Source organism: Juglans regia, chromosome 11 (assembly GCF_001411555.2).
Source record: "Juglans regia cultivar Chandler chromosome 11, Walnut 2.0, whole genome shotgun sequence".
Taxonomy (NCBI): Eukaryota; Viridiplantae; Streptophyta; class Magnoliopsida; order Fagales; family Juglandaceae; genus Juglans; species Juglans regia.
In genome coordinates, this window is record NC_049911.1 from 31,161,264 (window position 1) to 31,187,640 (window position 26,377).

A 26,377-nucleotide genomic window follows, 5' to 3' on the forward strand; every position below is an offset into this window, starting at 1 on the left:
AAGAACCCAACAGGGGTGCCATTCACCAAAATGGAAAATCTTGGCGTCAAAATACAATGCTTGATCCACAAACACCAATTCTCTCCAAAACCATTCTTGGTAATAAAATCTCTTATTAATTTAAAAAAAAAAGTTTCTGTAACTTCAAAAAAAGCCACATGAACATCAATTTTCAGAATCAACAATTGTGCTTGAGCCTTAGAGGAAAGTATTAAAACAAATAGAAAATACTAGGTCACTGGAATCCAATACGTGTAATATCTGCAGAGATATTTGAAGGCACCGAATCATTTAAAGGGGTACCAACTCCATGTATCATGACTAGTTTGCTCTCACTTTCCTCTAATCTTCGTAGATAAGACATGATATATAATAATAATAATAACAATAATAATAATAATAAAATAAGGGAAAGGCACAGATTGCGTAAGAATGATGCACATAATTAATCTAACCTGTTGAACCTTGACTCTAGCTCAGCTCGGATATCAGCTGTCAGTGGTACAGTTTGACCGCCATCATTGCACAGAATATTTGTGCTTCTAGAAATGATGCTTTCTGGAGCACCTTTAGAAAAAATAATTTGCTTCTGCTTTCGGCTACACAGGACACTCATCATTTTACGATCCCGAGAAAAATCCAAAACAGAAATCTGCATATACCATAATCTTAAGCTTGCATCAATGGATGAAAAGAAAAATATTTCAGTACACGAACGCCCTATCACAAAAATATTATGTATTGCAAAGTATGTTTCAAGAGAATGTGAATCCAATTTTTGACAAGATGAATTTTATTAATAATCAAATAGGGTACATGGGAGGGGGCGACACATCAAAATAGACCTAATTAGAGCAAAAGAAGAGAGCAAGAAAATCCTCAAAACTAATGCTTGAGAGACATGGTGCTGCAATCAACCTCTTATTCAAAATAAATTCAATTTAAGGAATTCAATAACATGTAAGACATAAAAATTTCTACCAACAGCAGTCGTATACAAACTAAAAGCACCAAGAAATTATGAAAAACCAAAATATAAAATCCAAATTATGAACTCCACTAATAAAATATTTACTCGTTTATTTAAAAAAAAAACCAAAAACTTAATTGCCAAAAATACAAAAATATTGAGGCAAAGTAATATTAGTACTCAAATTTTCACTTCTGGACAGATTGGTCCTTGGGTTTTAAATTTAAAATTTTACTTCCTACAATTTGAAAATCAATCAAACCAGTCATTTCGTCACTCTCCTGTTAGAGACATCAACTAAACCCATCACTTGTCTCATACTCCACGTTAGCACCAATGGACTTTCTACACGCAGCCAAAAAAAGTGCATATTGGAACTAACAAAACAAAACACAGTTTTTAAAAAGTTTTTTTTAAGCACAAAATGGTTTCCCCTACCCTGCTCATTTATCACCTTTTACAAAATTTAAAAAGAATGTATTTAAAAAAAAAGTAAAAATAAATCCATTTATTATTTTGGACACGTGCTGAAAAGTGAAAACCCATTGGTACTAACGTGGCATGAGAAAGGGTGGCATGGGTTTCGTTAACGACATAACAAGAAAGCAACAAAGGAACTGATTTTATCAATTTCAAAACTCCAGAGTTAAAAGTTCAATTAAACCTTCAAGTAGTTTAAACTCAAGCACCAATATGCTCGTAATAGAAGATATAAGGACTAAATTAGACTTTACCCAAATACCGGTAATCATTCAATACTTGGGATGATCCAGCCGGCTTCGAGCATGGTAACTTAAAAATATCTTGATATCTCTTATTTCCCTTTCCTCAATAGATATCATGCATTATTCATCTAAAACATAGCAACTCATTATTACATTGTTTCAATGGTCTAATCAAGCAGTCCAGTATAACAGAGATGTCAGGCCACAATACGCATAATGTGCGTAATGCCAGGGGGAATAATCTATCTTCTAATGCTCTTTTAATATTTTCTGTACAGAGATGTCAGGCCACAATATGCAGAATGTGCGTAATGTCAGGGGGTGGCTAATATATTGGGATGTGTGGTCTCTTTGCTGCCTATGAAGTACCTTGGGCTCCCGTTGGGAGCATCATTCAAAGCCAAGACTATTTAGGATGAGATGTTAGAGAAAATAGAGTGTAGGTTGGCTGGGTGGAAACGGGTGTATTTGTCTAAAGGGGGTCAGATTACACTAATAAAAAGCACCCTCTCAAACCTTCCCACTTATTTCTTGTCATTATTCCTCTTCCCGCTAGTATTGCCTCGCGGATTGAGAAGCTTCAACGAGATTTTCTGTGAGGAGGACTTGGAGATGAGTTTAAATTCCATTTAGTTGGGTGGGACAAGGTGTGCTCTCCCTTGAGGGGTGGTGGATTGGGGGTTCGTAATGTGAGGGCTTTCAATAAGGCTCTTCTCAGGAAGTGGCTATGGAGATATAATTACGAGAGGGAAGCCTTACGGAAGATGGTGATTGATACTAAGTATGAGACTATAAGGTGGGGATGGTGCTCTAATGAAATTAGGGGGCATATGGGGTGGGTTTATGGAAGTATATTCGGAAAGGTTGGTGGTCTTTCTCTAGCAACACTAGGCTATGTATGGGGGATGGCAATAGAATCAGTTTTTGGCATGACGTTTGGGTTGGAGATATGGCTCTTAAGGACGTCTACCCCTCTATTTTCAAAATTGCAAGGGAACAAGATGTTGTGGTGACTGACTTGCGGGATATTAACAATGGTGCGCAGCAATGGAACAAGTTAAGGACTAATGTTGTATAATGGTGCTGCGGGATATTAATAATTCGGGAGGCCCAAAATTGGGAAGTAGGAGTTATGGTAGAGTTCCTTAACTAGTTATACAACATTAGTCCTGCTGTTACAGCGGAGGATAAATTGGAGCGGCGGCCATCTAGGAAATGCAAATTTTCTGAATGCTCCTTTTATGAGACTCTTACTGCTCAAGGTAGGAATCACTTCCCTTGGAAGAACCTTTGGCAGAGTAAAGCACCTACAAAGGCTGCTTTTTTTACTTGGACAACAGCTTTAGGGAAGATACTGACTGTTGATAATTTAAGAAAGCGTGGGCTTGTTATCATCGATTGGTGCTATATGTGCAGAAATAGTGGTGAAACTGTAGATCATCTACTTCTACATTATGAGTTTCTAAGGGCCATATGGAATTATTTTTCCAACAAAGTGGGATTAGCATGGATTATGCCAGGAAGGGTGGTTGAACTACTAGCTAGCTAGAGAGGGGTCATGGGGACACCACAAATTGCAGCTGTGTGGAAGATGACTACCATTTGTATTTTTTGGTGTATCTAGAGAGAAAATAATGATAGAAATTTCGAAGATTGGATTCGGCTCTGTCCCTATTTCTAGATCCAGGAGAGTGTGGTGGGTCAAAAGGAAATCCAGGTTGTTTGAAGCAGGGTCTACATCGGGTATCGGCGTAGAGACATCAGTAATGGAATGTCATTCACCTCATGTAACATAGGATAGACCGATAGTCGGTACTACACCCTTGGTCCCCAAAGCTCCCTCGTCAGAGTTGAAGGAAAATAGTGTGCCAAGGTCTAAAGGAGATGTAGGAACCCCAGAGGTGAAGGGACTTGTTGTCAACTCAGAATCTCCAATGGGGACCATGATACCATTGGAGCGAACCAATGGAGTTGCTAGAGAACCAAAGGGTTTGGCGTTGGTGCCTCGTGTAGATGAATGTCTAGAGTCGGGAGTGCAATTGGATACTGTGTCTGGGGATAACGTTGCTCCCCTGGTGTCTCTTCCACCAATAGCGGACTGGATTCAGCAATTTGTGGGAATTTCACATGGAGGATGTGAAGACCAATTCAATGAACTAATCAATGCGATTGAGGCAAGCCACACGCTTGAAACCAAAAGTTTCAAGAAAAGCAAGGAGTTACAGCGTCTTTCTTGGGCAATCAACTACGACGCTAAGGGTGGTAGCTCAACTAGAGGGAAGTCTAAAGGGAGGACATTGTGAACAAGGGGGAATCAAGGGTTTGGGGTTGGGTGTTCAGGTAGAGTTTTAGTTCTGCGAGAAACAAAGGTAGGGAACCGGTCTGGTGTATTTTGGGTTATTCTTTTCACGGGTTTTTTGGATTATTTTGGGCAAGGTGTTTTCTTGTATACATTCAGTGTACTTGGTTTCTCCTTATATATTTTTTACTTATAAAAAAAAAAAAAAAAATTCAAGGATCATGAACGCTCCTTGGAAGAGTTTAAGAGTTTTATTTTATTTTATTTTATTTGTAAAGAGTTTGAGTTTTTCTGGAAGACTTTATTTATGTGGGTCATTGTTTTAGATTTAAATGGTCTCAGTTTCCATGACTTCCTTGTAACCATTTCTAGTTCCTAAATAGGTGTAATCACATGTATACCTCCTGTGTACTTAGGTTATGCCTATCTTTATATCAATAAAATATCTTCTTATAAAAAAATAAGATGTCAGGCCACAAGGTAAGTGGTATAGAAATACGTACATGTGTGTGTTTGTATATAGTTATGGGCTCTATTTAAGGAAGATAAACTTTCTTTTTTTTTATCAGTATTTAAGATAAACTTTATTATTAAGCAATGAAGGCACTACCCGAGTATACAGGGAAATATAAAAGAGACAGAACAAGTCAAAAAGAGTAAAGGTAAATATTATGTATGTGGGAAAACTTTACAAAGCAAACCTTTTTAAATTGGTTCTCCCAATAATGATTACAGTATGATGCACGCTCGTGCCTGCTCAGCATATTCAGAGCAGAAGGCATAGAGTCAAAACCAGGTAGACCTACCTGAAAACGTGAGGTTAACATAATAAAATTGAATCTTGAAAAAAGAACTGTGTGACAAAAGGTATACAGAAGGAAAGAAAGAAAAATAAGCAAAAGCAACCATCACCAGTATTTAGGACAACTTTATATCTCTAATAAGTAGATATATGAAATCAACCTTTTCTGCCAGAACCCGGAGGGCTACTTCAGTTGACTCGCCAATTTTTTCATAGTTTCCCTTGTCAGGATTATATTGTAAGATAGACTCGTTACAAAGGGCTGAACACATTGCTATGTGGAGAAGACAAGGTAATTGAGCTGGAAAATCAAGCTGCAAAACAACCCAAAAAATTATATTGATGTACCCCGAAATGGTAGATCCTGAATGAAGACATGAACTACATATTTCTAGACTCATTTCAAAAATTCAAGCAACATTATATTTCTTTTTAATAAAATTTGGCTCAACTCGGTTTATGCTGGTGAACAAAGCTCACATAAGCTCAACTTCTCTACATACAATTCTATGGAGAAATGAATTTAGCAAGTAGCAATTAAAGTAAAGTTGATGTCAATGTGTTGCAGAATATGCAAAATAAAATACCTGGGTCCCAGTGCTGTCAAAAATAATTCCTTCTGGGGCATATGTTGTCCCACTGACATCAAATTCAGAGATCACAGGGCCATGCTCTACAGAATGAACCACACATATCTGGCCAGGCAGAGTAGCAGAGGATGAATTTTCTTTTAGAGGCAGTAACTGAGGTAATTTCAAATGTAAAATTATTTTGAAAAAAAAAAAACATTTCAGTCTGTAATAGTATGTGGATGGTCATAGGGGCATATCTATTATCCGAAACACAACCTCAAAGCCTCAAATTTCCTCTCTGAAAGAGGAGGTCAAATCCTTAAATTTCAAAAAAGCACGAGGAAAACAGAGAAATAATGTCTGTCATATTGCAGTGTAGCAAGTATTTCTCATCCTGCGTCTCAGAGAGGCCCACATAAGTATTGGTGTGTTCATAAATATAGGAAGTATTTATATGAATGTCTTGCACAGAGCATCCTACTATTTTGTATGCATGTTGATATGTATGTGCATGTGTAGGTAGAATAATTCACTATTCAATCTTCAACAAAAAGAAGAAGAAGAAGAAGAAGAAAATAATGAAAAGCCAAAAGAAAAAAATGAATTCATTATTGCAAGGATATCCTCTACAATAATGGCAAATTACAGCCTTATGGAATATGGAAGAAGGTAGATTGAGCATTTCCAAAGGAAATAATAATTTCTTCGATTATCCCAACTGAATATTTCAGAAGTCAACTCTCTCAGCAAGCTTATTCTCCCGATTACTGAAAGTCTGCACTTCAGTCATTTTTTTTTTTTTTTTGACAAGTCGGTCAAAAGATTTTGCTGTTGAGCTTTCATCAAATTCCAATATATAACTGTTAGGAAAAACATGTGTCCACACACAAACACACCCACAGGATTCCAAACAACCACTTAGTCTGCAGCCCAGCAGACTTGGCATATAATTGAAGAAAATGGAATGAAATTGAATGCATGAGAGCTATTCATTGTCTGTTAAGAAGATAACATGCTGCCAGCAAAGGAAATGAAAATACAAATTGCATGGTTAAATCTTCTCCACCCAGTGTCCATGTGCAAGCAAAAAACCTATGCAGAGAGGAGGAAATAAGAATGTCCATGTGAGATACATTAAATCTTTTTTTTTATAAGTAAGATACATTAAATCTAATAAGTACAGAACAAGAAAATTCAGATTCAGATCATTACCACAAAATGACACTATGATAGCAGAAAGTAGTTAATAGAAAGATAGGCTTTGAAAGATGAAAAGTAAAAATTTTTTAAGGTGCTCCAATTAAATGGTGCAAGAGTTTTAAGTGTTCAATTTCTTTGTCTGAGGAGAATCACCTTTGATACAGACATCATATTAGTAGTCAGAGTTCCAGTCTTGTCACTGCAAATTACTGTAGTGCAGCCTAAGGTCTCAACAGATGGCAATGATCGCACAACAGCATTCAACCGAGCCATTCGCTTTGTACCAAGAGCCAAACATCTACAGTATGAGTTGAGAAAAACCGAGTGAAGCAGAAAATTGGAAACACATAATCAGTCCTATTAGATAAGATGCATTCTGAGCTGCTAAAAAATACAAACTAAATAAACCCTCAAACAGCAACATGAAAAATAAAAATAAAAAACACCATGTACGATTAATCAAATTGAGTGAAGCAGAAAAATGGAAATACATATCAAACCTATTATATAAGATGCATGCTGAGCTGCTATGAAAATACAAAATAAAATAAGCCATCAAACAGCCACAGAAACAAAAAAAAGGGGTAACACTAGGGTGTTGGGGAAGGAAAAATCAGACATACATTCAACATACTATAGTATGGGACATAATTATAATTTTTTATTTTAAAAAAAACAAAAAACAAAAGTCAAAAGCATATAGAACTCCAATCAAAGAACTAACGAAGAAAAGATTTTGTATTTTCAACAATTTCAAACATATAATCACAATATAGAGAAAGAGGGATAGTACTAAAAAAGAATTACAAGAATGTGAGTTAGTCTATGCAAACATTTACTCTTTGACACCTCAGGAACAAATTTTCTGGACTTCCTATACTATGAATTCCCAATTGATGCACTCTTCCAATAAGTGCTTTATTTTTCCTTTAGGTTCCAGCATCTCTTGCATTTTATTTGGTTTTGAGGCAGCTTTCATATCCACATGGGACAGAAAATACTCCCAAGTCAGTGTGTGTTTCTCTACATAAAGTTAAATTAACCTGTATCTACATCAGTATAGCGACTGGGAATTACTAATGTAAGATAAAGTAAAAGCACTCACGTTGTAACAACAGCAGGAAGCCCTTCAGGAATCGCTGCAACTGCAAGAGCAACTGCAATCTAGACAGAGACCCAAAAAAATCTTTAAAACATATTAAAATTGGTAATGTGAGACTTTTTATTTAGTTCTGAGTCCTAAGTCCAAACATATTGACCAACTCCAATTAAAAACTACCAAAAGCCTCAAAATTTAAGGGAAATGCTGAGTAAAATGAAGATCAACATGCGGCATGCCTACTTATCTTTTTTTTTTATAAGTAGATCAACATGCCTACTTATCCGACAGCTATCAAGAGATTCATAGCACCTACACATCTTTTGTGAAGAAAACCTTTCATACCAAGCTAAAATATAGAAAATTAATCCAATCTGAATCAAAATGACCCCTCAGCCTGAATTTTTCTTTTGATAGCTCGGATGATTTTATTAATAAGCACAAAGGTGCAACCCAAGTACAAAAGTAGTATGCATGAGATACCTATGTAGTAGAAGAAAAAGATTCTAGAAAATCATGTAACTATGTCCATTAAAGTTTATAGATGCAGTCCGTTAAAGAAGATTCTGATTTCAAAGAATTTTATATATTTGAAACCAATGTTATAAAAGCTTTCTGCCTGATGTCAGCCAAACTTTAAGAAGACTACATTAGAGTAAACAGAAAGAACTGAGACACCAAAAAAAACCTTTATTGCAAAAGCTAATAAAGAAGAGGAGCCTAGTTCATGAAAAATTACCTTAAAGTAATGAATTGCACCACGCAGGAACCCTCCGTGGGCAGGGTCACGAAAGTGACCAATATTTACAAGCCATACCAGTATACAAATCCCTGCAATAACCTAATAACATAACCATTGTTAATATTTTATCAAATAGAAACTAGTGATTGAACCATAAACTCAAACAAAATTTAAAGATATGCGATAGGAAAATGTCGGGGAATCGCAAAACTCTTTTTATACATGAAACACATGATACTTGTAAGAAAGAATGACAATCCCATAGTTAAAAAACAGCATAAACTATTAATTGTTAACGAACTTCTATCCTCAGAAAGCACATTAGAACACTTTGCCACTCAGCAACATAAATCGAGTAGAAGCCTGATATAGGCCAAAGAAGATGCAGTATCAGGTCAAAGATGAGAAAAGCAAAAGCTCAACCACAACCCAGATTTTAAACAGAACCATTTTGTACACACCATACACATCCTCCATGATAATCACATATCTATGCCCCTGAACATAAAAAGCCATCAGGTCAAAGAAGAGAAAAACAAAGACTCAACTGCGACCCAGATTTTTAACAGAACCATTTTGTACACACCATACATATCCTCCATGATAACCATAATATATCAATGCCCCTGAACATATTGAAGACTGAAGATTGAAGAAATTTTTTTATGATCAGTAACAGTTGAAGACAATTTGCAATCACCTTGGCCAAAAAAGTACCAAATTCATCCAGCTTCTTTTTCAATGGCGTCACTTCCTGCAAATAGTTGTGGTATAAGCAACTAGATTGTAAAAATACAGCTCAGATTTAAATAGGAGTTCAATCATATTATCATTCTGGTAAGAATGCTTCGATATAATTTTTTATTAAGTAATAAAATTTTATTCATCGAATACAATAGGCGAAGCCCATGTACACAGGAAGTATACAAAAGATAAGAATGCTTCAATATCATTAGCCATAGGAAATCAAATATGGAAATGCCCATTTTGTAATTACATGAAAAAAACTCTAGACCCACAACAAGGTCAACCAGGTGGTCAAGATATCAATTCAAACATCAACAGCTACTTCAGAATTGATATTGAGAAGAAGCCATAAATAGACACCTTATATTCGTCCCCAAGTTTTAATCTATCAGTGTCCATATTACATAAATTTGTTGAATCTTTCTGTTAATGCCGTCAATTTGTACGCTACCCATTTACCGACTAAAAAACAGCTGATACCCACCCATATTGCATCTCTGTGGTAGAATGACATGCATAAATGATGGGAAGAATGATATTGGCAATAGATATTTCTATAAATACAACTACAAAAGAAAATAAGCAGTACATGTGCAAACAAAATACCTGGCAAAAGACAACTCTCCAGATACAAAATACAGTCTAAAGCAGAAGTTATAAAAAGCTTACATCTTCTGTTTGCAACATTGAATCACGTATGCTGCCCATTGCTGTGTTGGTACCAACTCCTACCACAACAGCTCTTGCCCTACCAGCAACCACTACAGTACCCTGGTGGTCAAAATATGCAAGAACCTCTTTATTGCTAAAAAATTTAACATCAACCAGCTTCAGCAGAAAACTATAAAAAACTAAAAAAATCCTTCAATTCTCTGCTAGTAATAAGATTTCAAAAATCAGTTCATACCAAAACAATATTCTGCAAAATTTCGTTCTTTACCTATAAAAAAAAAATATTCTGCAAAATTATGTTCTTCCCAACATTTTTTTTACAAGTAAAACAATATTATTAATAGGGATAGGCATAGCCCAAGTACACAAGATGGTATACAAGAGATAAGGCCTATCTAGCTCAAAGTAGAGGAAACAAGAAAATCATGAAAATTTAGGCCAATAAAATCTAAAGCAATGGCCCATAGAACTAAAGTACGGAAAAATAAAGAACAAAGTTCCTCTTGTGACCGCTCCTTGTTTTTGAAAGTCCGATCGTTACACTCTTGCCATATACACCACATAATGTATATCAGGATCATCTTCCACACGGCCTTGATTTGTGGGACACCTCTCGAAAGTGTCCAGCTAGCCAGTAGCTCAACCACTGTGGCAGGCATTACGAAAGCTAACTCTACTCGGCTGAACACTTCAATCCACAAGGCTCTAGCTGTCTCGCAATGTAACAAGAGATGCTCCACTGTCTCGCTTGATTTCTTAAACATACAACACTAGTCTAGAATAACAACCTGACACTTCCTCAGATTATCAGTTGTCAAAATCTTCCCCAAGGCTGCTGTCCAAGTGAAGAAAGCCGCTTTAGAGGCACCTTATTCCTCCAATTTTTCTCCATGGGAATTGACTATTTGGTAAATGTGAGAGGTACTTATAGTAGGATCGAACCGAGAAAGCACCCTTACCCACAGGTTTCCACCACAGCCTATCGACTTGCTATACATTCGGCTCCACAGAATATAGCAGGCTGAAAAAAGCCTCAAAATTGTCTACTTCCCAATCTTGCGCCACTTTACTAAAAGTGACATTCCACTGCACCTAGTCCCCTGATCTTAGCATGAGGTCCGCTACTGAAGCTCCTTGATCACATGCCAACCAGTAAACAAGAGGAAAATAATCCTTTAGAGCCTCATCCCCGCACCATATATCCCTCCAAAACTTTATCCTGGAACCCTCACCTAGCACTAATTTGGTGCAGCGATTAAATAGCCCCCACCCTTGCCTTATGTGCTTCCAAACCCCCACTCCATGAGCCCCATTTACCTCTCCAGTACACCAACCATCCCACAAACTTCCATATTTGCAATCAACCACCAATTTCCATAGGGCTTCCGGTTCCATATTATATCTCCATAGTCATTTCCCAAGTAGGGCCCGATTGAAAGTTTTCATATTTTTTATCCCCAACCAACCTGAAGAAACTGGCATGCACACCTTGTCCCAACTGACTAGATGGAATTTGAAATCTTCCTCCATCCCACTAAATAAGAAATCATAATGGAGTTTTTCAATCCGTGCCGCCACACAAGCTAGAATTGGACATAAAGACAAAAAATAAGTTGGTAAGTTTGAGAGAGTACTCTTGATTAGAGTCACTTGGCCTCCTTTCGACAAGTACAATCTCTTCCATCTTGCTAATTTTCATTCTATATTCTCGATAACTGTATCCCAAATTGATAAAGCCAGTGAGGCAGCCCCCAATGGCAATCCTAGATTTCTTAGACCGAGAGTGACCCACCTCTATGGCAGTGAGAATAGCCATAAACTGTTTCTCAAAACCCACACAGTGTTGAATTTCGTTTACCTTTCGGAGTACCCAGTCAGACACATTGAACTTGTTTGGTAACATACAATTCAGAGGAATGGGCTCCCCTTCTCTAGAAACTCACTGTGAATTTGATGACATCCCCTTCTCCTCCCCAAAAAAAAAAAAAAGATTTATGCCCTCCCATTCGACCACAATACCCACATTGAGCTCCACATCATTTCCAGAGATTGGAGTTATCATTTGTGTTTCACGAACCATCACCACATCACTACCACCAATGGGGTTGAGCATCTGAGATAGCCCCTCTACAACAATCTCAACACTATCCTCAATGAAATCCATCCTAATCTCGCCCTCTCCTTCCAACAACAACTCGAGATGCTCCTCAGGTTGATGTACGGCATCTGCCTGAGAAAGTGGTGCTTCCAAGGTGTTTATCGGCATTTTCTGGCCACAATAACCCAGGAATGCGACTGTCGGTGGTGCAATCTCCTATGTTCCCCCTTTCCGCAACGATGCTGACAATTCCACCACCGTCGTCGGGGCTTCCTGGACCACTGTCGATGGTCCCGCAGCTAGTTGCAGTGCACCCAATGATTTCTCCAGCAAGGTTGTGGGGTTTCCTTTAGTGGTGGGCCAACAGTCAAACCCCCCTTACGAATCCTCCAAACGGGAAGAGGCCCAACAGGTTGAGGCCCTGAGCTAACGTGCTTAAGCCCAACTGACTGGGGCCTTACAGCAGTTGAGGTTTCCCCCTTTTTCCCCACTAGATGAGGCCTTGAGCTAACAGGCTCAGGCCCAACTGGTTGGGGCCTTATAGTGCCCAACTGACTGGGGCCCTGAGCTAACGGGCCTAGGCCCATGTTATGCTGATCTGATCCCACACTCAAACCCACACAAGGCCCATTTCTTTCCAAGCCCACCTCCTCCCTTATAAGCCAATCCACCTTATTCTGTAAAGTGCTCAACGGAGCCTTCACGTCCAACAGTGTACTAAGGACTTCCCCCCTTGTCACGCCACCGGCAGGTCTGCCACAACCACCCTACCACTGTACTGGACGAAAATCTCTGTCAGAGTCATGTCCGTTACTCTTCCTAGTAGCAGCACCTCTCTGCCCTTCCATGCCATCGTCCCCTTTTCGAAATTCACAATGTTGCTCCACCATTAGCGCTTCCCTATAGGAGTGAGTTTGCGGCTGGACCTTCGCCACCTGTGGTCTCTTCATTGCTCCGTCACTGTAAGTGATCCTCCCATCGTGAATAAACTACCATAGAGCCTCCCCCATCCTTTTCCATCCTTTGCCCTCCTCCTCAGGAACAAATATAAAGTTCCTCCTACCACCACCACCATATTCCACCACCGTGATATAGCAGCCTCAACCATTTGAACAACACTACGCTATAAAACTATGACTGCCTTCCCTGACTGTGGTGAAGAAATCTCTCTTTTCTTCGTTCATGCAAGCTTCCAAGGCTTTTGCCAACCATTGCACCGTTGAGAGTGTCCCAAAACCAACTTTGACCCACCCTTCAGCTTCTCTCTGTAATAATCAAGGGGTCCCTTCACAAGTGAAAAAAATTTTGATTCTATTTCAATGTCTTTTGAAAAACCCATTCTAAGCACACCAACACCCAGAACTCAGTCGTGTAACGCCATCTCAAACCACCCAAACTCAGCGGAGAGAACATGTGTTTGTTTTCCATCGTCGAGAGAAATGTACTAAGATCAAATGCACTTAATTGATAAGATTTTATTATTTTTATAATGAAATTGTGATCTCATTAAAAGTGCATAGGGGCACATCCTAAGGACACAATAAGTATATAAAAAGATACACGCAACTAGTAAGAGAAGAAAAAGAGCAAGTCTTTAAAATCTAGAAAGCTAGATAGTTGGGAGCTGTTGTGAATAGCCATCAAAATTATAGGCAGTGCAGAATAACAAGCAACTCATAATCTAGCATAAGGTGATCTATGCTTTTCTTGTTCTTTTTGCACATAAAACACCAATCGGTTACTACAATATACATCTGAAATTATCCATTCTTAAGATCTTTCCTAAGGTCGCCATCCAAAAAAAACTACCCTCAAAGAATTGTTACTCCAAATACGCTTCCAAGGAAATGAAGAGCCAACTGGAGGGATGAGTGCATTGAAAAAGGATATAACCTTGAAGATACATTTTTTGAATGGTTTCCAACATATTTGATCATCACTACCCCACCTGAAGGAATGCAACTTGTTGAAGAACAAATAGAGATGCTTCATCTCTCAATCATAGGCCAGTCTAATAAAAGCAACATTCCACATTCCATTAGCACATGCTGTCATAAATCTACAAGTGTTATGCAACCAAAGCCTCCTTGCATTAGGATAAAAAAACAGCCATAGGAAGATAGTCAGGGCTGGTTCCTGCATCACACATCATACCAAAATATGATGTTAGAACTATCATCCATCACATATTAAATAAAATGAGATTACCCCCCTCCTAATTTTTTTCCATAGCCTAACCCCAATAGACCTACTGATCTCATTGGAACAGCATCCTCCCCATAAACATGGGCTGGGCATGTCCAACTGTTTATGATGCAAGTGCTTCTAAGGGTCCGCCCCACTAATCGAACAAAATGTGCTTAGGGCCACACCCATATACAACCTCTCAACACACGTTCCCTTTTGTTTAGGTAATTCTTTGTATATTTCTTGTACACTTTGGCACACCCTTAGATTTTTAATGAATTTAGACTACTTCTTAAAAAATACTTATCCACCTCCTTTTTGAAAACCATCAGCATTTCTCTAAGTTGGCTAAAACCCAAATAACCACTTTTGTCCTTATTGAGCTGCTCACTTTCAACATCCTACTTCTATACCCCCTTTGCTAAAAATTGGATTTTTGGCACATTTTGAGCCACACCAAACCTACCTTTGCCAAAATACCAATGTTTGTCTCCCCTGGTACTGCTGAAAACTTTGCCTATACTAGTTTGACAACCAATGGGCATGTCTTCACTAGCTCAGGCAATTTACCAATTACACCATGCCATACACCCTCATCATGGGTCATTTGAATCCCAATCCATGTCTGGAAGAACACACCACACGTTAAAGTTCATATGATAACCTTTTTCCCTACAAGACCTTGGTCCCTCTCCATCCACCTCCTCCCTCCTCTATACTCTTACAGGACCAACAAAATACTATGATTGTTGGAAGAACTTCCAGCTATAAAGGATGCGTTTCCAACCCTAGAGGACTCACAAATTCATTCGATCCTCCTAGCTGGACCACAGCTTCCCCCCCCCCCCCAAAAAAAAAAAAAAAACAAATTCACATAGATTATTTCCGATGAAACAGCAAACCATGCCTCAACTTCTTTCTACTATGGGCAGCACCGATACCCCTCCATTGCCAATAACTCCAACACCTTGGATTCAATGCATACCCACAGGCATATTATAAATATATATTTATAGAGAGAAGGGGGGGGGGGGAGGAACTAGCAAGCAAATGGTGAAAGAGGGCCAGGTGAAGAAACCAATCAGAAAACCAATTAATATATACAACTATACCATCAATTAATTGGAAAACCAAGTAGAGTACTGAAACCTTAAATTCCAAATTATGCTGTATTTTTCAAGGCAGATGTCATAAAATGGCGAACATCCTCCATCTATACCATGAGTGACCATCAGATACATTAAGGGCTCGTTTGGGGAGTGAGATGAGATGAGAATTTTGTGAATAGTAGTAAGATAGTTTGTGAATAGTAATTTTTGGGTTTTGGGAAAGGAGAGAGAGAAAGTTGAATAAAAAATATTATAAAGTTAAAATATTGTTAGAATATAATTTTATAATATTATTTTTGTTTGGGGATTTGAAAATGTTGAATTGTTTTTTCATTTTTTGTTTGAAAGTTTGGGAAAATTGTAATGATTAATTTGAAAAGTTGTAATGATTAGTTTGAAAATTTTGTATTTGAATTATGTTTGGGAAGGAGATGGGATAAGATAAGAATTTTGAAATGAGATCTATTTTCAAACAAACCCTAATTGTGACAGCTCCATAATGCATGAATATTTTAAATAGTTACCGAGAAAAGAATATTTGTCTTGTCTTGGTATACGACATTTGTTGCTCTGGTGGATTCAAGCTCTTTTTCCACAGAGCAGCTCTCACCTGTCAGCCATCATCAAATAAAAACTTCAAATGAATCAATGGTTACATGTACATACAAACCTAATCTTTATACAATCGATCTCCCACACAAACAAATAATTGAACATATGCCTCTCTCTTGAACCTAACATAAAGCCATTTAGCTGTTTCTCTGAAAAGGAATGAATGAATATTTAATCCATTTATACCAGATATATGCCAGTATTTCTGACAGAACCAACTCTTGAAATTACCCTCCTTAGCCTGACCTTATATAAAATAAATGGAAAAGGAGTATTACCTAGAAAAAGTAAAGTAAATGATAAGTTAAGAATTATTAAAATTGTGTTCACTGACTTTTCAAAATTGAGCAATATTGTGGGACATTCCAAATGAAAATACTGGACAAATAATATGGTTCTTACTACAAATTTTCATGGTTTCATTGAAAAATTAAGCAATTGATAATATGACTAAATGCTATTAAAAAAAACCAAAAGTTTCTCACAAAAAAAGGAAAACGCATAATACATTTTTTTTATTGGTTGAAAAGGCATAATACATTCAAATACACTGTGTATTGAACTTTTTTCAAGATATAACAAAATTAAATTATTTTTTTTTATGTCGGGGAACCTCTCGAAGGCAGAGCCCTTCAGACCCACCCCTACAAAGTAAACTCCGGTCATGTGCACTGCACCCTTGGAAGTTTCCCGACACAGAACTAGTTAAATCGCAGGTTTTTCACAAGGGAAGGCCCCAAAAGATTGTTTGCACCCATGAGGTGTTGAACTTTAGACCTTGAAATGAGTGATACCCCAAGACCAAAGTTTTCACCACTTGGGCCAACCACTTGGGGTTTAACAAAATTAAATTAAACATAATATATACTGTAAAAAGTTGGTAGCAAGACCTAAATTTTCTTGAATCCCTAATAAAGCTTCTCATATTACTTTTTTTTTATTGGCACCGGGTGTCCGAGAACAAAGTCCCAATTAATCCTGAGGGAAGCTTCTCATATTACAAACAATCTATCAACAAACCTCATTCCACAAATCTGATAGCAAAGTCCCCAAAAGGTGTCAAAGCATAATTAGAAAACAAGATACTCCATGGACCAGGTTGACAATGTAAGCAACTGCAACATTTTTTTTTCTTTTTTGAGTAAATCGTCCCACGGGGAAGGGTGGGGGCAGTCAATTAGCTTCAATTTCAAGTTAACAAAGTAACCTTATTAATTCACAAAATGTGAAATAGTAAACAGAAATACCTGTCAGAATTGCCTGATCAACACGCAATTGATTGCTTAGCATCTCGATCATCCTCATATCAGCTGGAACTTTGCATCCCACTATTCAGTTTACAGACCACAAAAAAGGGATAAGTCCTTTAATTTTTTGATAATTTATGTGCTGATATAAAACTACTTGCGTACCACTAACTTCTACAATATCCCCTGGAACAAGTTCTGTTGCTGGAAGTATGGAGAAGCAACCTACAACAGAGAGTTTTTACATGAAGATCCAGTGAAAAGAAATGATGTATTAAAAGACAAACTGGCAGGCTTCAAGCAATTCCACAAAAAAAATGTGAAAGACTGCTGCCATGGATGATAAACAAGCACATGCTATAAAGTTTCAAGTCAAATTAGGAAACAATATCCGTATGCCTCTATAACAATGTAAGACCAACAAAAAGTCTTCCCAGTTTAAGCCAAAGCAAAACATCAGTACACATTAATTGCCAAAAATCCCAATCAATATGGCAAACATTTAATCAGAATGTAAAGTTTCCAATGGCAGGAATCACAAGAAAATGGTATACTGCCATGTGATTTTGTATTATGAAGCTTATATTTATGCTCCGAATAGAAAAATGTCAGGAAACAGAAATATACAATATATCAGATCCATCCAGTAAATCATATTATCAAATCATAACCAGATATGTATTCATACAGTTGTTTCTTCAGCTGTTTAATTTACCATTTCGAAGTACCGTTGCAATATCAGCTTGGTAGGCACGTAGCTCCTACAACAAAAGAAATAACTAGGGGTGTCAAAATGAGCTTAAGCTGCAGGTACAAATTTTAGATTAGTGAGGATTGAGGAAAACACTAAACAAAGACAGAATTACATAAATTTTTGTTTTATCGGTAAACAAATTTATATTGATCAAAAGAGTAAATAAGAGCCCAAGTATACTGGACATATACAAGAGCAAGGCCTAAACGTGCTAGTTTAGTGATACAAAGAATTCATGGAAGGTCATGCCATGAAAATCAATTACAATTGACCAATGAAGTAAAGTATTGAAAAATAAGTTTCTAAGCTCATCCATTGACCGCTCTTGATCTTCAAAACTTCTCGCATTCCTCTCCCTCCAAATACACCACCATAGGCAAGTTGGGACCATCTTCCCAAATGCCTCTCCAAGAAGCTAGGAGGTCGCTTACCCTTCTCAACATCACCCAAGCTAGTCTCAACCAAGCAAAGACTTCATTCCACAAAGTCATGGCAAGTTGGGACCATCTTCCCAAATGCCTCTCCAAGAAGCTAGGAGGTCGCTTACCCTTCTCAATATCACCCAAGCTAGTCTCAACCGAGCAAAGACTTCATTCCACAAAGTCATGGCAATCTCACAATGAAGTAGTAGATGGTCAACTTGCTAAGAACCATCATATAAGGGTATCTAGATAAGAAGCAAAGTTATCCTAAGAAGGCTTAGAAATTTTTATTTTTTTTTATAAGTAAGAAAACTATATTACTCAAAGAATAGGCCTAGCCCAGTATGTACAATAAGGAACCCTGGCTAAGAGGGCGCAAGAGAGACAAGAAAATCATGAAGGGCCATGCCATTGAAATCAACAGCAATGGCCCAAATACAAAGAGTGCTATAAAATGATGCTAACAGTTCCTCTAACGATCTCTCCTTGTCTTCAAACGTTTGCACATTACGTTCTTGCCACAAGCACCACATAATACACATTGGAATCATCTTCCAAACCCCTTTAATCTGATGCATACCTCCAATGTTTGGCCAACTGGCCAGCGCTGCCAGCCTGCCACCACATTATGCGGCATAACCCAAGCCAACTCTACTCTACTAAGTACCTCATACCATAAAGTCCTTGCAATCTCACAATGCAATAGAAGATGATCTACCGACTCACCCCCACCGCTACACATACAACACCAATCTACTATAATAACCCTCTGCTTCCTCAAATTGTCAGTCGTGAGTATTTTGCCCAAAGATGTTGTCCACATGAAGAAAGCAACTTTGGGAGGCGCCTTGTGCCTCCAAAGCCTTCTCCACGGAAACTGAGTGTTGGGCTCTTGGGTAAGAGCTTTATAAAATGAACGAACCGAGAATGCACCTTTCCCAGCGGGTAACCACCACAAACCATCTTCTTGTTGATTGCTTGGCTTCACGGAATACAGAAGGCTGTAAAAATCATCCAAATTGTCCATCTCCCAATCCTGTGCTGCCCTACTAAAGCTAATATTCCAGTGAATTTGCCCACCCAACATCTCCATAACCTCCGCCACTGAAGCCTCTTTGACACCAGCAATTCGGAATAATGGAGGAAAACGATCTTGTAAAGCATTATCGCCACACCATATATCTTTCAAGAATTTAATCCTGGAGCCGTCACACAATTGAATATGGGTGTGATGAAGAAAGACCCCCCAACCTCTTCTAATGTGTTTCCACAAGCCCACTCCATATGATCCTCTTAACTTCTTTAGTGCTCCAACCCCCCCCCATGAGTCGCCATATTTGCACGCAATCACCTCTCTCCACAACTCATCCGGTTCTTTACTATATCTCCACAACCATTTGCCGAGTAACGCTCGATTGAAGGTCCTCACATTTCTAATACCCAAGCCACCGTTAGATATAGGGCGACATATTGTTTTCCACTTAACCAGGTGAAATTTGAACTCCTCCCCACAAAAAATCGCGTTGGAGTTTCTCAATTTTGTACGCCACATTTGCAGGTATAGGAAATAATGAAAGGAAATAGGTTGGTAAGTTTGAAAGTGTACTCTTTATCAGTGTGAGCCTACCACCTTTCGACAAATACATTCTCTGCCAACTTGTTAATCTCTTCTCTATCTTCTCAATCACTGACTCCCATAAAAAGGGTGTTCGTGCTCTTGCCCCCAACGGATGTCCCAAATACGTCAACAAAAGAGAGGCTAGCTTATAGCCCAACGTATTAGCCAGTTGTCGTGCATTTGGCACCACACCAATTGGCACCAATTCGAATTTGTCAAAATTCACTTTTAACCCAAAAACTGCTTCGAAGCACAGCAGCACCGTCTTCAACGCACGCACCTGACTTTGATCTAGCTCGCAAAACACAAAAGTATCATCTGCAAACAATAAGCGAGATATGTTAATGATCCCTCTATCCAGGGTTCCAACCGAGAATCCCTCCACAAAGCCATTATTCGTCAAGGCCGAAATCATCCTAACCCTTCCATCACAACAACAAACAACAAAGGCGACAACAGGTCGCTTTGTCTCAGGCCTCGCGAACTATTGAAAAAACCCGTTGGACGGCCATTTATTAATACAGAGAATTTCACCGTTGAAATACACCAACGGATCCATGCTTTCCACCTCTCTCCAAACCCACATCTCCCGAGAAGCTAGAGAAGAAAATCTCAATTGACATGATCGTACACATTCTCCATATCTAGCTTGCAAATGATCATTGTTGTGCCTACCCTCATTTCGTTATCTAGGCATTCATTAGCAATAAGTACCGCATCTAGGATTTGCCTACCTTTTACAAAAGCGTTTTGTACAAAAGCGTTTTGGGCTTGGTGATAATCTTCCCCACCACCTCACTTAGCCGGTTTGCTAACACTTTAGAAATGATCTTGTAAACTCCACTCACCAAGCTAATGGGCCGGAATTCCTTTACCTCGTTTGCCCCCACCTTCTTTGGGATCAACACAAGGAATGTAGTATTTAGGCTTCTCTCGAATTTACCAACTACGAAAAGTTCTTGAAACTCCTTCATAATATCTTCCTTAATAACGTCCCAACAGTCTTAGAAGAAACCCATAGAGAACCCATCCGGCCTTGAAGCTTTGTTCTTAGCCATTTTCCACACTACTTCAACAACCTCCTCTACCTCAAAAGTCCTCTCCAATCGAGACACATCATTCGGTCCAATGGAATCAAATGCCAGGCCATCAAGAGACGGCAGCTAACTGACTGGTTCATTTAGGAGTTGCTCATAGAAGCCAACTACATGGTCACGAATAATATGTTCTTCTCTACACTCAACACCTTCAATTTTCAGCATCTCTATGTTGTTGAAAATTTACACTCAAATCATCACCTTTTGTCTATTTACAATCCATTTTGGTCACTCTGAATATAATAAATTTAATGTTTTTGTTCCAAAAATTTAAAAGAACAATTGTGTGTGTGTGTGTGAGAAAGAGAGAGAGAGAGAGAGAGAATCAGTGGATTGTAAGGTCTCTTAATGTTATGATAGTTCAAACGACTTATATAAGTCTTGATTGACACATGGAGAACAACAGTATATAACTTGAACCAGTATTGACAGTGAACTTATCAAAGGAAGCTTCAGTTGTTGCTTGATAGAAGTATCCTATGGACTAGGAAGTCTTCTCCATGTTTCCAAGTAATAATGCAGTGTAGTAAATGTAGTACTGCATGACTTACCTCAAGGGCCTTTTCAGCATTTGTTTCTGTTATTACTCCTACTGTTGCATTTGCAGCCAATATCATCAGGATAACCTGCACAAGTAGCAATATAAACAGAAAAAAATTAAGACCGCAGACCATCTAACTTCAGATGCAAAAATGTCTAGCTGAATACACACATCATATTCATACCACGTGATAGAGTCAAAGGACAGACAAATTCCCATCTTTCTCATCTTAAATGTCAATAAAAGTGTTGTGTATGTCATGCATAATCAACTTCAAATAAGAGTCTTGACAAAGACTCTTGTCAGATCAGGGAACATGTCAAATCTTTAAGCTATTGCAAATACTCAAGAGTTCAAACTAATCAACTTCATGTATAAAAATATATAACCAATAAGAAGGTTGGAACCAAAGAAATAGAACATGTTCCAAAAGCTGGAGTGGTTGGAGGGGAAAGGTGAACATGCATCAAAGCACTACTCGATCATATTTCAGAAAATCCTAACAAGGAATCAGCTAACCAAATTCGAATCATAATGTATCTTACAGAAGGCTCCAAAAATGCCGTTAGGCCCGTCTCTCCATTAATCAGAGCCAAAATGAATGAAACAAGTGCTGCAGCAATCAGTATCTTAACAAGCAAGTCGTCAAACTGTTTAAAAACCAACTTCCAGAAGGGCGCCCCTGCATGTGCAAAATATATAAGATTTAGCTAGTAAGAATTTTCATCTCTAGATAACTGAAGTACCCTAGGTGGGCCAAGAGAAGAAGGTTTGACTCTAAGGATAGCACGGTAACTTAAATGACTACACTTCCATTCTATAAACCTCTCGTATACTTTGGATAATGGAAAAAGGAAAGTGCCCATCTATTTTGAGAATAATCAACATCAAGTTCTCATACACACGGAAGAATATTTCAATGATTTGTAGGTTTGAGTATCTCCCAGCTGGTAGCCAATAGCCATTGAGGGAATCGTGTGAATTATAACAATCTCACTTTCTCGTTCTTCCCTTAACCTATTTACAAGATTTTGAGTTTCCAGTGTTTCACTTGTTTTTTAAAGCATACAAATTGATAATGAGTTGTGAGTAAGAAAAAAATATAGGGGAGCGATAAGATCTGGGGAAGTAGGACCATATATTCTATATTGTTTCATATCAGTTACAGCTATAATGTAAATAGAAAAATCACATAAATCATGAGGAGGGAAATAGTAGAAACAATAAAGAAACAATGCATAGCTTAACTTTTAAGTATATTTAAATTGAGAGGGGGCTGTGGAAGAAGGACAAGCATAGTGCACTTACTTCTCTCTTCAGGCAGCACTGTAGACCATGAGCGAATCATGCAACCCCAGAGAGAGAGGAAAGAGAGAAAAAAAAAAAAAAAAACATTAGGAAAAAAAAGTAACAAATACAGATTTCACACTTGGCATGGCTTATAACGCAACTGCAAATTAAATTAGGACACATGAGGACATAAACTCCTACACTCAACTGACCACTGGTTCAGGTTACTGGTGATCAATAAAATTGTTGAGCACGTTTTGTTTTAGTAAAACTTGAGAACCACCAACATTAAAAACATTTTACATGGTTCCTGATACAGGGAACATTAATCCAATTCTTATTACATGACATGCCACACAAATAGAGCACATAAACCAAATGATTGTGATCGGAGCATGTTGCCGTGTTGGATCTGATAGTGTCAGGAGATGAGCGTTGGGAACGGAAGACGTACCATTTTTGCCATAAAGTCTAGCATGTTGCGCAACCTACCAGAAAAAAAAAAAAAAAAAAAAAAAATTATATTGAAGAAAATAAATCCAAACCTTAAATTCAACCACAAATACGGACCAAATCTAAAATTAACCACGGAAGATTAAACTTCGATCACTAAACTAAAATTTCAGCTTGTACAAAATACACCATTAAGTCTGGTCAGGAAACATATTTCTGCACACCTGATCTTCGCTAAGACCTTGGGCCGGGTCCACCCCGAATAAATCCAAGACCTGACGCACAAAAAGACCGACAAAACAGAAGTGTCAGAATTCCCCGAAAACTACTGGAATAGTAACAGTCTAGAGGCCAATGTCACTAGCATGTTGCCGCTTCATGGAGACAGGATTCGCGTTCAAACCGTCGGAAACCGGTGAGGAGAACGAAAGATAAATACAAATCCGAATCCAATGGTAATCGTGCGGAAGAAAGAAAGAGTGAGCGAGGAGTTGAGTTCTTGCACTCCGTTCAATTGCCGAGGCAATCTCCAAATGTCTTTCGCATTGTTAATTTTTCTTATCCGCTTATATTTTCGAAGTGAAAAGAACGTGGAGGGGGGATGCGGGTTACCTCAGTGGCAGATCTGGCGTAGGCGTCCTCCATTGAACGTTTGGATCGGAAAGAGAAGCTTCCCGGGGGGAGGGGGTGGGGGCAGATTTCAGAGCGAGAAAAACCTCTGCCTCGTGGCTGGCTTCCTTTGCGATGAATTGATGTTTTCTTCTGGATAGTGAATATTGTATCAGTTGGTCTGCACGTACTAAGAAGGTAGTTTTGGGTCCACCGCTCCACGGATCTTTCTTGGAGAGATTGTCCGGAAGATAAGGAAAGGGAGCGTTTCGCCTTTGGTTGGGTGTGAGCTGGGACGTTACTTAGCAACCGGCTAGGGCTTCCGTTGCACTTGCGGGCACTACGGTTTACGGCGCGTCTTTACACGTGAAGCCCGTTGGCTTTTGCGCCAGTAGAAGCGTGGGAATGAAGTTTACTGCGAATCTTGGGCCGGGCTGGGCTCCATTGGAGAAAAATAAGCACCAGAATTTAAGGCAGTTCTAACTTTGAGATATCATTCTTGTTCAACTAAATTCGTATGTCCCCTTTCTTAATTAAAAAATGTTATAATCAATAAATAGATTATATAAAAATAAATTTAAAAATTAATATAATTTAATGTGTAAAATATATTTAATGAATCTTATAAAATCATGTTAATTTATAAGTTTATTTTTATGTAATTTTTTATGTATGTAGCAATTCTTTTCTTAATAATGATACTTGGTCGCCTGATATTTATCGCTCAGATAACTCTCTTAACAAGGCACCATTATGTGATTTTACATGATTTATGAAGAAAAATAAAAATACAAAAAAGATAGAGGTAGAGTTTCAGTTTTTCTTTTTTTGTGTTTATGCACACTCTTTTGGTTTGAATATATTTTTTTATGTTTTTAATAAACTGTGTGGCACTACTTAGTTGTGTCATATCAAAAAAATATCTAAACGGTAAGTTTTAGATGGTCTAGAATAAGGTTTCGTTTAGAATTAAAATTTCTTTCAACTCATCTCAACTCATCATTACAATTTTTTTAAATTTCAACACAAAATATAATAAACAATTCAATTTTTTTAAATCCTAAAATAATAATAATAATAATAAATAATATTCTAACAATATTTTATTATCTCAACTCAACTCACTTCAACATTCAAACGCACCCTGTACCCTTCCATAACTCTGTCTACAAATGACAAATATTTGAACTAAACAATAATAATAAAAAAAAATTACTTTCTTGTTATTTATCCATATAATTCAAATACAAAAATGTACAAAGACTCAATATTAATATGAGTATATTTACTCAATTGAAGAAATAATATTCTTCAACTCACACCTCAGAGTGTGTCGCAAATCAGGTGAGAAGTGTATGTTCAACCATTGTGGTTGTAGACCATTACGGTTATTACTACTTTTATGGTAAATTAAAGTATAAGATTAAGACCTCGTTTATTTTTTTAGATAAATTGATATTAAAATTAAAAGTTGAATGAAATATTATTATAATATTATTTTTATTTTTATTTTTAAAAATATTAAATTATTTATTTTATTTTATATACAAATTTAAGAACGTTGTAATAATTAAATTATATAAAATGAGATGAGTTTATAAAAATTGTAAAAATAAATGAGATATAATTGGATCAACTCCATAAAGCTTGATTTAAGAGGATGGTTAGGAAAAAATTCATACATAAAGAAAAGGTTCGAATTCGGCCAAAAATAATTATTTTAGAAAGGAGAGCAATTACCTGCTCATGTTGAGGGCCCAATAAGTGTCTCAAACTAACATTAAAGGATGCGTTTGGTTGTAAAATTTAGTTAAATTTAATCTAATTTTAAATTCAGCTAACTCAAAAGTCAAAACTTCCTTATACATAAAACTCATAATTTTTTTAACTTCTTATAAAAAGTATTAAAATCATCTTAATATCTAAATGCATTTTAAATTCAGTATAGATGAGCCTTACACAATTCTCTTTACTATTAAACCCACTACTATTCATAAAGAACTAAGATAATCTCAATATTCAAACGTAACCTTAAATTCATATTAACATCTAAACATATTTAAATTCGTCTTAGATGGATCCTAAAAAACTCATTCTACTATCTCAACTTATTATTATTCATAAAAAATTCAACTTAGCTCAACTTAGCTTAACATCCAAACGTAGGCTAAGGTATATATAAACCAGACCCATCTAAATTGAATTTAAAGTGTGTTTATATGTTAAAATGAGTTTAATACTTTTAATAGGAAGTTGTAAAAGGTCGTGGGTCCCACATGTAATGAGGTTTTGAGTTGATATGAGTTTAGTAATTTGAGAATTGAGTGTTTAGATGTTAGACTTAATTTAAAATTAGATTGAGTTCAACTGAGTCTTATAACCAAACGTAGCCTAAATGTATTGATAGAAAATTAAAAAAGATTGTGGGTTCCACGAGTAAATAAGTGTTTAATTAAAAAATGTTGCGGGTCCCACGTGTAAAAAGATTTTAAATTGAGATGAGTTTAGTAAT

At 37.3% G+C, this 26,377-nt stretch overlaps 1 protein-coding gene across 2 annotated transcripts in view; it reads right to left on the minus strand.

The window, feature by feature from the left end:
• LOC109007860 (calcium-transporting ATPase 3, endoplasmic reticulum-type) overlaps positions 1-24,254 on the minus strand; it is a 39,297-nt gene extending 15,043 nt beyond the window's left edge. Inside the window, exons 1-19 of one of the 2 annotated variants that reach the window (XM_035683104.1) lie at positions 23,869-24,254; positions 23,481-23,531; positions 23,258-23,291; positions 22,822-22,839; positions 22,059-22,195; positions 21,524-21,598; positions 17,797-17,842; positions 17,247-17,306; positions 17,082-17,162; positions 15,747-15,832; positions 9,826-9,927; positions 9,110-9,163; positions 8,407-8,508; positions 7,674-7,732; positions 6,722-6,866; positions 5,384-5,491; positions 4,958-5,110; positions 4,696-4,800; positions 456-652 (exon numbers count right to left, since the gene is read on the minus strand). In XM_035683104.1, coding sequence (XP_035538997.1) covers positions 456-652; positions 4,696-4,800; positions 4,958-5,110; positions 5,384-5,491; positions 6,722-6,866; positions 7,674-7,732; positions 8,407-8,508; positions 9,110-9,163; positions 9,826-9,927; positions 15,747-15,832; positions 17,082-17,162; positions 17,247-17,306; positions 17,797-17,842; positions 21,524-21,598; positions 22,059-22,195; positions 22,822-22,839; positions 23,258-23,291; positions 23,481-23,531; positions 23,869-23,901 — 1,646 coding nt within the window. In that variant the 5' untranslated portion in view covers positions 23,902-24,254. The remainder of the gene's footprint in view (positions 1-455; positions 653-4,695; positions 4,801-4,957; positions 5,111-5,383; positions 5,492-6,721; positions 6,867-7,673; positions 7,733-8,406; positions 8,509-9,109; positions 9,164-9,825; positions 9,928-15,746; positions 15,833-17,081; positions 17,163-17,246; positions 17,307-17,796; positions 17,843-21,523; positions 21,599-22,058; positions 22,196-22,821; positions 22,840-23,257; positions 23,292-23,480; positions 23,532-23,868) is intronic. The other variant, XM_035683103.1, reaches the window with a different exon arrangement.
• Between the last annotated feature and the right edge of the window lie 2,123 nt (positions 24,255-26,377).